We start from the raw sequence: 12,648 nt of genomic DNA, 5'->3' as shown, positions 1-12,648 counted from the left end.
CAGAAAGTCTTTATATTTTTTATTTTAATTCAAAAATCACTTAACTATGTTTTTCTCTCTCAAAAAGTCACTCAATTTTAAATTCAAAATCTACTCAACAATGTTTTATATACAAATCACTCAATCTATTTAGTTGATTTTTTCATTAAAATTTGTTAGATATAAGTATTTATTTAGAATCAAAATTTTTAATTTTTTTTTCTAGATATATGGCTTTTTGTCTAGTCTATCTGAAGATTGATTTTGATTTATGGGTTTTTGTTACTGTTGATTTAAAATTTGTGATGATTCTTAGAAATAGATATCTTTTTACTTCTTATAATTTTGATTTTAAATAAAAAGTCTATATTAACAAATTTTAATTGAAAAAATTAATTAAATAAATTGAGTGATTTAATAAATAGAATTTTTCCGATTAAATAAAAGAGAGAGTGCATTACACACATTATTGAGGTGTGTTTCTCAAATTAATAAGTGATAATTTTGTATGATACTCATAATTCCAATATTTTAAGTATGAAACTCAAAAATAGAAAATAATTTAAGTGTGTTTTTGATACTTATCTCCTACTTTTAATGTTTGGCATTACTGCTAAGAACTGTTTATTTTTAGAAGTACTATTTTAAAATGATTTTTTAAAAAGGTGCAATTTGTATTTGACTAATTCATTTGAAAAGTGATTTTGATAAGAAATTGTGTTTGGCTAATTTTTTTAAAAAGGTGTTTTTGAGTGTCAAATTACAAAAAAGGGGATAAGTGTCAACGTACTTTAATTTATTTTATAGAGAGAAACTATTTTAAATATCTATTGCAAATTTTTTAATTAAAATATACATATTTAAATTTTCAATTAATATTATACATAAATAAATAAATAAAATATTAATATAATATTAACATGATGATTTAATATAATTAAAAATATCAAGCAAAACAAATTTAAAAATCATTCCACAAATTAAATCACTATATATGAAAAATTCACCACAAAAATAAATAAAATTCTTCATATTTTTAATCCTACAAAAAAATCGTTATTACGTTTGTTTCTAATTTTGTAAAAGAAAATGTAAAATAATATATAAAATATAAAATAATAATATATAAACATAAAATTAAATTAAATTTTATTATATAAAAAATAAAAAATAAAATTCTTGAATGAAACTTAACCAAACTTATGAGATATGCTAATTAATTAATAAGTAATATATTGATAAATATGTGGAAGAGATATTTTAGTCTTCAAAAAATAATTTTCTATTTCTTTCTTTTCAAGAAGCAAAAATTTTTAAGCTTCTTACCAACATTCAGAACGGCAGAAAAAATATTTCTACTTCATTTAAAAGCAATTTTAAAAATTTGTCAAACACTTAATTTTTAAAAAAAAATATTTTTAGAGACATTTTTTACCTTCCAACCGCTATGTAAACGGGCTCTTAATCAAGGTAATTTTAATCCACCCTGGTGCGGACTGCGGCGGCCGAACCCTACAAAAAATGGGTTATGTAACTACGTAATTTTGAAATTTAAGTCGGTTTATTTTAGATTATAAATTCCAAATCCCACTCTGTTACAGCAATCCCGAATTCTCCGGTTATAAATACCCGTGCAACGCTCTCGAGCCTTCATTAGACGTCTTTTTTCTTCCTCTCTCTTCTTATTGTACTCCTCTTCCCTTTTAGAGAGAGAAAGTAAAAGGCTAATCTGCCATCATGTTGGTTTATCAAGATCTCCTCACTGGTACCTTTTAATCTTTGTGTTTCTTTACTTTTATAGAATGTCCGGTTCTGTTTTGAGCTTTTTTTTAATATATTTTTTTCTGGTTATCGTTTTCCGTCATTCTCTTGCTTATGTTTTGTGTTAATTTTTTGGTTGAAAATTTATGATCTTGAGTTTGTTTCGGATAGTATTGTTTTGTTGGCTTGTATCTGATATTGATGAGTCAGTTTTTTTTCTAAAGATAATGAAATTTTGTATGAATTTTTGTTTCTTTGATGCTTGATAAGATCTGGTTGATTTAGCTGGTGTTACTGAATGATTTCCCGAGGTCCTAAGCTCTTAACGCTTCCTCTTTTTTTATTTATTGATTATTGGGGGAATTATGGAACTGGATCTGATCTGGATTTTATGTTTCAACCCAATCTTAGACGATTTAATCCCCAAAGTCTTTTACCTTTAATCCTGAATAATGTGTATGAGTGATTTGGATCCACGAGATCTTGATTTTTGTTGTTTCTTGTGTGAGCTGTGAGCAACACTTAATTTACTCTACCTATCTGTTTATAGTGCAAATTTTGTCAATTTTATGTAACAAACATTAAAAGATGTGTTCTTGCGCAAGCTCCATAGATCTGCAAAAAAAAAAATTATGAAGGCAGTGGATTCTAGTAATTTCAGTATCAATTTGAACATCTTATAGTTTATCTGGGCTACGGTAATCATAAAGAAAATTAGAGTATGCAGGCTTCTTTCTTCTTCTTTTTTCTGTTTGATCTTTGATTCTTCTATTGGTTAGCTGTATTATTGGTTGTTTGGTGCACCTCCGAGTTTCTTTATATGCACAAGTTCCCTAGTTTCTAGAGTGCTGTTACTATTGTTTTGGACAAACTGTTGAGTTTTACCTTGTTTTTTGCACTCAATCTCAATGGTTTCCTATATATCTCTGCGATTTGGATTCTCAGAGCATGTAGGGTTTTTTCTGTTGTACAGACTTTGAAAGAGGACATTCAGCTTGTAGGAATTTTTGGTTTTCATATATGGCCCCCTTTATGATATGTTGCTACTTTTGAAATTTAGAACACTTGAAAACATATTGCAGGTGATGAGCTTCTCTCAGACTCATTTCCCTACAAAGAAATCGAGAATGGAATGCTTTGGGAAGTTCAAGGGAAGGTAGGGTCTCCAGTTAATTATTGCTCCCAAATTTCCATATATTAGCAACCAAATTTTGGTGGGCTAACTAGTCTATGTAAAAAGAAATAATGTGGTGTGTTGGTTACATTACAGTGGGTTGTTCAAGGTGCCGTTGATGTGAACATTGGGGCAAATCCTTCTGCTGAGGGTGGAGGTGAAGATGAAGGCGTGGATGATCAAGCTGTCAAGGTTGTCGATATTGTTGACACTTTTAGACTTCAGGTTTGTATACATAGTTATGGAAATTTGAGTTGATTTATAGTTATGGAAATATGAGTCGATTTTAACATACCTGTTAATTATATGTGAATAAATAACGGTTTGCTATTTGCAGGAGCAACCTGCTTTCGACAAGAAACAATTTGTTACCTTCATTAAGAGATACATCAAGAACCTGACACCCAAGCTAGAAGGAGAAGCACAAGATGCATTTAAAAAGAACATTGAATCAGCAACTAAGTTCCTTTTGCCAAAGCTCAAGGACTTTCAATTGTATGTTCATTTTCACTCTTAATCAGTTTATGACATTGTCTAAGCTAATTCTTACTGAAGTTGAATCTGTTTTGTTTTCCTTCTACATACTCGGCACCTTGAAATAGAAACTGATACTATGTGTGTGTGCTGGCAGCTTTGTTGGTGAGAGCATGAGTGACGACAGTGCCCTGGTGTTTGCGTACTACAAAGATGGTTCAGCTGATCCTACCTTTTTGTACCTTGCACCTGGCTTGAAGGAGATCAAGTGCTAGATGTCTGGTGGAGTCCTTCTGCTAGAAGTTTTGCATTGGAGTTTATGTTTCATGTAGTTTTAATATTTTGGTCCTTTTTGCTTATTTATGTCTCTGTTTCTTCTAAACCTTGGGTACTTGTTGTAACCAGTGCCTGCACTTTTTCTACATTATATAGTTTTATTGTTGTGGGATAGCAAATGATCCTTGATTGAATTGGAAGTTGGTCTTTTATTGATTTTCAATTTTGCCTATTCAATGTGTTGTTAGATATTTCTAGGTCAGCTATGTCTACTTTATTGAACAAAGGGGAAAAAAAGTTCTCTTTGACTAGTGGTAGTGGAATGCGAATATAAGAATCAAGTTGTGTGATGGAGAGAATTTTGCGTCGGTGGTGGAATTATTTTTATGTGATATTTACCTCTTACTCAATGTCTCTGTTTTTATGTATTACTTATTTGTTACTTTAGCTATATCTAATTTTCTATAATTACTTCAATTTTTCATTTAATCATTAATATAATGGAGTATATTCGTGCCTTTAATCGAATATGCTGTCTCGGTTCTTTTTTTTTTGTCCCTACAGTTTATTGGACAGATGCAAGTTCGCATACAACGGTGAGTGGTGCAGTACTCGGTATGAATTAGACTTCAAAATTATTAAAATGGAAAATCATGGCCTAGTTTTCAACACAGATTGAAAGATTAAAAATATTTTAAATACTCCTATGAAGATAATAAGATCCCACTTTGGGTGTGTTTAGTAATGATTATAAGAAACTATTTTTCATAAAGAAATCACTTTCTGGTAGCCTATTTTTTTATCTTTTAGGTTATTATTCTCACTTCTACTCTCTTTTTTCTATCAACGGAACTCCAATCAACTTATTCAAGTTCATCTATGAATTTGTTGTTGGTTCACTTGTTCTTTCTTCTTCTTTTCAAGGAACCTTTTTAAAAAAAAAATAAAATTTGCTGGGTGAACTCTAGAACTAAACATGTCCAATAGGTTAATCTTAACCACTATTACGAGGCCTCCTAATGCACAAACATTTTTTTTTTCTTGAAACTCTCAGAGCAATCCACAACCTCTACCCTTTGGGTTGTACTGACATTTTGTTAATCGTAATCACTAGAAAATCACCTCATTTGCAAAGATGTTTTAGTCGTGATACCACTCCTTGGGCTGAGTAATAGAATCATAATTATTTAACTGAGCTTTCATTTTTTTCGTTGTGTTTGTCCATCTGATCTTGTGTAGTATATGATTTCAATGAAACCTTTTAGCAAACAATACCTAGAAAATATGTATATAATCATATGCACCGTGGTTTCTAAGTTAATTTTAATTAAATTTCAAGTTCAATGATATGGTAAATATAAGCAATTCAAGGCTTGTTTGGATAGAGGAGATTGGATTTCAAATTCATGGCAATAGGTTTATATGCTTCATACATATTTGGCTCACCATGCAAGATAACATTTGGATTTGAAATATCAACTCCAATAATAATTCATTGCAACCCTAATTTAGATTCAATTATTTTTTGTCACCAAAAATTACGACATGGGATCCTGTTCCGCTTGACTTAACATATTCTTCTCAAGTAATAATAAAATATAATTTTACTGTACCATTCTTAATTTTTATAAGTCTTGCAAAATGAATTTGAATTTGAATTAATTAAAGCATTAATAATAAGTATAAAATAATAAATTATCTTTTGATTTTTAAAATTGAACCAATAAAAATAGACACTTGAGTTTAGTATACTTGACAAGTATTCTAAAACGCAACGGACTCATGAAAAGAGATACTTCTTTTCTTGTTAATACTCCCATTTGTCTCAAAAATAAGTATTGTTTTGCTCATCTCATGTTCATTATGAAAAATAATAAATATAAAGTATAGTTTATTATGTTATCTCTATTTGTTAGATGTTTCATGAGAATTGAGCAAAAACAATAGTTTTTTAATATGGAGATATAATTGAATACAATTAATTATTCTATTATTTTTGTCTTAAATTTGTAGAACAAACTCTTATTTTGGGATTTGTTTATTTATTTATTTTGCTAAGCAGTATTTTTTTTTTAAAACGGATGCATGTACATAAAGTAGCAAAAGGGTCGTGGGGGAGTTGCACCGTAATAATTGTCAAAAAAATATTTTTAAAAAATGGGCACCCCATTAGCACGAAAGGAATAAGAATATTTGTGGGATAGCAAACTTGCTCTTTGTCTACATGCATAGTTCTTTGTTTTTTTTTTCGAGTTCAAAATTCGCATTGGAATTTGAATCCTATCCGTAGGGTTCATTCGAAAATAGCCATCCGATCAAGAATTTTTCAACATTTAAGATTCTAAGTCAAAAAAATTGATTAAGAAAAGATCAGTTTCATCGTTCAAAAAAATAAAATAAAAATAGTTGGAACCTTTCGGTAACCAATAAAGCGGCAAATAATTACTCATACTTAAACAAAGAAATTTAGGAATCTACAATAGAATAGAGCTAGGGGTAGAGTAATCCATTTCTTTATTTATTCTTTTGTTGTAATTCAGAATTGTCAGTCTGTTTGCATTATGGTCCATCCAGAGATAGATATCTGACCAACAAATTAATAAATCCTTGTGTTAAAGAGGTCAGAACTAATGATTTTTAGGCTAAAAATTCATTAAATTTTTATCTTTTCTTGTTAACTACGCCCTTCAAATCTAAGTAGGTGTAAGTTTGGCCATTGATTTCAAATAATTTTTACTTTATTTAAAATTTATGGAGTTGGAGTTGGAGTTAGAAATGAAATTGTGTTTGATTATATCTTTTGGAAATTATATTAGAAAAAATATACATGCTTAAATAACATATTTTAATACAACTTCAAAAATGAAAAGTGAAATGAAAAATAAGATATAACTTGATTTACAAATTTAAAAAAAATTATGATCAAACACTAACATTCAAATAAAGTAAAAAATGATTTACTACCATAAAAAAAATTAAAATTTCGTATTAAATTAAAATAAAATTAATTAATTAAAACGGAATTTCTTTTTCACTTACCCACCTCTCATCAAAATGATGACTAGTGCCAAAGTGCAAAGGACCACACAAGTTCCCGTTCATAGAAGTCATAAAAGGTGCACTAGTCTTCATTAAGACAGCCAAAAGTACAAGTGTATGACTAAACTAATTGGAAATATCAACGGGGTTGTGGTAGAGTGGTAAATACTCATTCATTTTTAATCAATAGTCTCATATTCAAGTTTCTTTGGGGATGGAGTCACGTTTTACTCTTAATGTGGGACTTTTTGGTGTCACACCAAAACGTAATATAAGCTTCAATGTAGGTATCAGATCGACCGGAAAAAAAAACTAATTGGACATGCCCATGTTAAAAGATGATGTGGGATTGACTAAATTGAATGGTCTATGAAGTTGGCCTGTTTTGGTTTTTCTATAAGCAATCTAATTCCTTCCCAAGTTTGCAAATTGCATTGCCTCTTTTTCCCCCTTTCTTTATCTTTACTTCTTTTGTTTAACCCAACTTAAAGTTTTCTTGAAATGCTCCAACAAACAAGTAAAAATATTGTCAGTATCAATTATTGCAACCTAAAAAAATATTTGGGTGGATATTAATTATAATAAACAATTCAGAGTTTCAAATAATTTATCTTTAATGATGTTTTATATTTTCATATTTCAATTCGAACAAAATATAAATCTTAGATATGTTACGTAGAAGTGTGCATCATAAAAATTATGTACTGTTAATTGAATTAGCGTTGAGGCAATTGTCATCGAGTCCACAAGGCAGTGAAGTACAAGGATCGAAATGATTGTTAGAAGAACTGATTATTGTTAAGTGATTAGTTGAAGATAGTTTGGAAAATATTTATATTAATTAGCCTGGTATATAGGTAATTAAACATTTTTTTTCTTGTAATTCAATTGCATAAATTCATTTTGACTTGTTCACAATTGAGGACTATCTCTATACTTTATCACTTTTTGTTAATACCTCCTTTAATATAGTCTCTTACATGCAAATGATCTTTTATCACATATTTCTCTCTTTTTTCTCCTAATGTTGCTTTTTTTCAGTAACTTTACACTAAATAAATTCATTTATGTATGATCAAAGTTTCGAATATTGATATTGTTAAACGTATTTTAGGTGAACCAACCTAGCTAGTGTGAGATATTAACCAAATAGAAGCGAAACATCATTTGGGCAGCAAACTTGATGATAAATAATTGTTCAAATATAAGTTATATAAATGAGAAGCGTACGATTAGTTGGTGATGGGTTGGAATGAAATAATGTTTACTTTGAATTATCATAATATTACGAACATTAGTCCCACAAATCACAAGAAACCAAACATTATCTTGTTCCATTTTTATTTGGACTCTTGGAAACCACCTCATTTTGTCTCTCTAGTTGATTATTAAAATGCCCAAAATGATCTTAGTTTGACCACTTCTAGTCGACATTATTCTAATCTTTTCTTTTTTACAGTTGGTTTACTACATTATGGTCAAATAGGTACTACTTTTTATTATTTATACACTAGTTTTCTAAGTAAAAATAATTATTAAATGTGCTACTTTTCTTATTCATGAAATAAATCTTGTCTAGTATTTATAAAAGAAAGAATACATCTCGTAAATAGCATTAAAAATGCAAAAAAAAAATTGATTTTAACGAATAAAAAAAATAGGTACGTCAGACAAATTCATTGGACTAGAATTGAATATATAGTTGATGTTGAGTTTACAAGTATCGAGTTCGAGCCTTGAGTATGGAGAAATTTTTGGTAGAGAGTGCTTCTCAGGCCTTACATGACACAAATTCAAAATAGTCGAACTCAAATATGGGTATCTACCACTGAATAAAAAAAAATTGCAAGTATTGTAACGTATAAATAATTTAGAAATTGCTTTCTACTAAAAAAAAAAGTTGCAAGTATTGTAACATATAAGTATGATTCTTTTCATTTTAATTTACTTTTTTATACTAAAAAAAACTTATAATTTCTTTCCCTTTATTCTTTTCTTCCATCTTCTCCTTCCCCCACATGGTATGGGGAAAAATTACCTTTTCTCTTCTGTTTATTTTTTTTTATCACCAAGTTACTTTTTCCCTTTTACATCTACTTAATGTCTCATTCACGTCGAATTCTTTTATCCATTTATTATTTTTTTTAACAGTTGAAGTAACAATAATATTTATTACTCTATCTATTCCGTATTAACTAATTTTTTAAGATTTTTTATATTTTCAAAATAATTGAATTGTTTAAAGTTCAAAATAATTATTTGAAAATTTTTCATATTTGCCCTTTCATTTATTGAAGTTTTATAGTATTTTTTAGGAGATAAATTAAACTACTTACAAAGTTATATTTATGGTTTCATAGAGAGCAATAGTGAAAATTATGGTTTAAATTATGTCCTTAAATGTTTTTTTAAAAAATATGTATGTATTGTCTCACCAACTCAATTTTTATTTTTTTTTAAATGACGTAAATTCAGTAAAAATAGAATAGAAAGAGTAATTGTAGAAAATTAATTACATCAAGTGTTTTACTTCTAGAAGAGTAAACGTTATAAATGATTCCACACTACTGAAACTATTTGTGATACACTTATTAAATGTTCTGTGGAACTTTAATTCCATTTAATAAATGTTTTACTTCTACAATAATAGATGGCTGCTTTAAATCTTTGTTTTTTCATTTTGTCCTGCCTTTTTTGAGTTTTTCTTTAATTACCTCATTTAAAAAGTTAAAATTCTTACCAACTAAATATATTTCATAGCTTCCTTTTACAATGTTTCCTACCGGCAAAAATAAATTTGTGACTGTGAAGTAACACTTTAAAGTTTAAATCATACTCCCTCCGTTCCTTTTTAGTTGTCCACTTTAGAAATGACACACAGATTAAGGCAACAATGATTAGCACAGTGAAGTTACAATTTTACCCTTATGACAACTTTTCACTTCAAAATTACAACCACTTATTTGAATTCAATTGAAATAAATTGGAGGAAAACAACATACACTTTTACAATTTTCAAGAAGTGTAAATAAGGGTATAATAGGAAAAAATTTGTTGTCCTTTCTTGATTTATCAAAATGGACAACTAAATAGGGACAACTAAAAAAGGAAATATGGACAAGTAAATAGGGACGAAGGAGTAATGTTTAGGAGGTCAAATTTAATGATCTTTGCGCTAAAAAATCATTACAGTTTGATCTTTTCTTGTTAAATATTCCCTTTAATTATAAATACTAGTCAATTTTACAAATTAAATTTGTTTGTAAAGAGTTAATAAATTGATTTATTTGGACAAGTATTTTTACAAGTAAATTAAGCTATTAAATGTTTTGGCAAAAAAAAGTACACAAAGATTACAAAGACAGAATATGAATCGATAATATTATGTTAAAAAATCACTAGCATTATGCAAATAATTCAAAGACTGATGATGTTAAAATCCCCTTTTACGTTTTTGATTTCTCTTAGAAATGACGACTAATTTTGATGAGAGTTTAAAAAAAATTAAATAGACTTTAAATTCAGCGTATTTAGATTTTAAAAAAATATTACTTAATATTTCTTTTCTCCACTTCTTTCCAGCATGTAAATAGAAAATAAAATAATTAAAAATCTTTTCTTTGTCTCTTTCTTCTTTTGTTTAACCAAACTAGCAAATTTCATAAAATACGCTAAGAAATACGTACAATATGGTCATTGGTCAACATGCAATTATTATTGGTAGCAGTTAGGGGTTGCTGGATTTATAGAAAAATTATAACTAATGATGTAGGAAGTGTAATACACAAATTAGTACGTAATTTAGGTGATTAATATGGCTATACTGCAAAAACCAGTACAACCCATATATAATATATGATTTAAAACATATGTTCATATTTTAAGCTAAATAAAAGAATTTGTTTTTACTATTACAAAGGTAACTTTTGTCATTTTGGTGTTTAATTCATATTGTATTATTACTACTCTATGCTTCTTTCGCATTATAACTTATATAAATTAATAGACAGATCCACCCTAACTTATTCACATATTATTAATTAAATTATGAAGAAAAAGCACTAACTAGACATTGCATTACCTAATGGTGAATTTGTGTGAAAAATGAAGACGGTGTTTCGATTGGTTAAACCTACTTTTAAGTCAGAATTTGATTTTTGGAAGTGTTTGACATGTATAAAAATAACCTAAAATAAGTCAAAAATGATTTAAAATAAGTTAGGAAGTATTTGACAAGGTTAAAAATAACTTAAAATAAATTTAAAATGACTTAAATGAGTTAAAAACCAAAAGTAGGTAGCCCTACTTTTTATTTTTTGACTTAAAAAGTCATTTAAGTTTGAATTTTTATTTTTGATTTAAAGCTATTTTTTTTAAGTCAGTCCAAACAAGCTCTAAATCTACTTCCCTGACCAACCCCTTAGAATCATTTAGTTTGCAGAGTAAATTATAAGTACATAATTCTAATATTATGACCAATAATATTTGGATCTTTTATTAATTATGATTTGTTTAAGTTATGACATTAAAATTATTATTTTTTGTCGTATAATCTAAAATATTTATTTAATTTTAAAATGAATAAATTTATATGATTTTAATTTTTAATTTTTAATTTTAACCTTAACCTATATGGATAAAGCTTTAAAAAAACTTAGTAGAAAACAATTTACTATTTTACTAGTTTACTTATTTTGTCAAGGGATGACTAATTTTTAGATTGGCACAGTAGATATTGTCATATTATAGCAAAGTTTGAGTATATAATCACAAAGGTATTACGATAAGAAAATTGGAAAACACCAACAAGAGTTTGTGATGAAGTGGTAAGTACTCATTCATCCTTAACCAAAAGGTCTCAGGTTTGAGCCTCCTTGAGTACGGAGTCGCCTTTGTTAGGGAGCACTTTACCCTCAATGTGGAACTTTCCGGCGCGAATCCAGATTTAGTCGGGCTCCAATGCCGAACACCGAGTGGGAAATCAAAAAAAGATAAGAAAAATGGAAAACAGAAAAGTTAATCTCCAAAAGTTGTACATTGTTTTATGATGTTTGGTTCCATTTTTTACTTTCCATAAAAATTTCACTATAATGTTTGATTTTTTCTTCGTATAATAAATATCTGCATAAATTATGTGTAATCGAATGCGAGGTTTAGCAATATAAGTATTGAAAATATTAAATGACCAAAATAAAATAAGGTCTTCACGTATAGATCAATATTATATTGAGAAAATTACACGATTAAATAAATATATACTACATAATTAGATAACATAGCTACAGTTTGCATTAATTACAATTTCAAACTTACTTTTACCTATAATTACATTCCATCTCTTGCCTCTCTCATCTCTTCCTTCTCTCGCCTCTCTCTGAAATCTCGCTCGCCACTCTCCTCTTTTTCGTTCATCTCTCTTATGCCTCTCTCCTCTCCCTGCCTAGTCTCTCTCGATTTTCTTATGTCAATCTCTCTCTCACTTTATACAAACACATATGTATAATTTGTGTTTGTATAAAACGAGAGAGACTGCATATTCAACTACAAATACATATCTCCGCCCTATACATAATAATTATAAAAATACAAATCCTCCCCTACCCTTTGAGTGCACACAGGGTAAAACCCCCGCTTCTATGCAATAGCTCGCAAACCACATAGGAGAGGTAACCCGCATTAGGTAAGCCTGGTGCGACGGGCTCAACCCAGAAGACAAACCCCTTGCTTTCGCTGGCAAGTGATTTCGAACTTGAGACCTCCAACATGGAAGTCCCAAGCTCAAACAGCTGGGCCACCCCGAGGGGTAATTATACAAAACATTTGTGTTTGTATAAAACGAGAGAGAAAGATTGAATATACAAATACATATGTTTTACCTCGATTCAATTGTATACGAATTCAAATTGTATGCAGATATAAAAATACAATCATTGATACATATACAT

The 12,648-nt window shown here is 28.7% G+C and overlaps 1 protein-coding gene across 1 annotated transcript; it reads left to right on the top strand.

Annotated features, from left to right (window-relative positions):
- The first annotated feature begins 1,489 nt into the window (after window positions 1-1,489).
- Window positions 1,490-3,887, top strand: LOC125848370 (translationally-controlled tumor protein homolog). Its single transcript, XM_049528226.1, has 5 exons — window positions 1,490-1,744; window positions 2,823-2,896; window positions 3,011-3,139; window positions 3,252-3,409; window positions 3,546-3,887. The coding sequence occupies exons 1-5, from the start codon at window positions 1,717-1,719 to the stop codon at window positions 3,661-3,663; spliced, it is 507 nt and encodes a 168-aa protein (XP_049384183.1). The 5' UTR covers window positions 1,490-1,716; the 3' UTR covers window positions 3,664-3,887.
- Window positions 3,888-12,648: the final 8,761 nt, after the last annotated feature.

This window comes from Solanum stenotomum, chromosome 1, assembly GCF_019186545.1.
Source record: "Solanum stenotomum isolate F172 chromosome 1, ASM1918654v1, whole genome shotgun sequence".
NCBI classification, from domain to species: domain Eukaryota; kingdom Viridiplantae; phylum Streptophyta; class Magnoliopsida; order Solanales; family Solanaceae; genus Solanum; species Solanum stenotomum.
Note: the sequence above shows the minus strand (reverse complement) of the source record. Positions and strands in the feature narration are given on the sequence as shown.

What these genes read in the sequence shown, in the direction of transcription:
- LOC125848370 (XM_049528226.1), top strand. Translation starts at nt 1,717, where the DNA reads ATGTTGGTTTATCAAGATCTCCTCACTG. An exon ending in TTGACACTTTTAGACTTCAG is followed by an intron (nt 3,140 to 3,251) that starts GTTTGTATACAT and finishes TGCTATTTGCAG; the next exon opens with GAGCAACCTGCTTTCGACAA. An exon ending in AAGCTCAAGGACTTTCAATT is followed by an intron (nt 3,410 to 3,545) that starts GTATGTTCATTT and finishes GTGTGCTGGCAG; the next exon opens with CTTTGTTGGTGAGAGCATGA.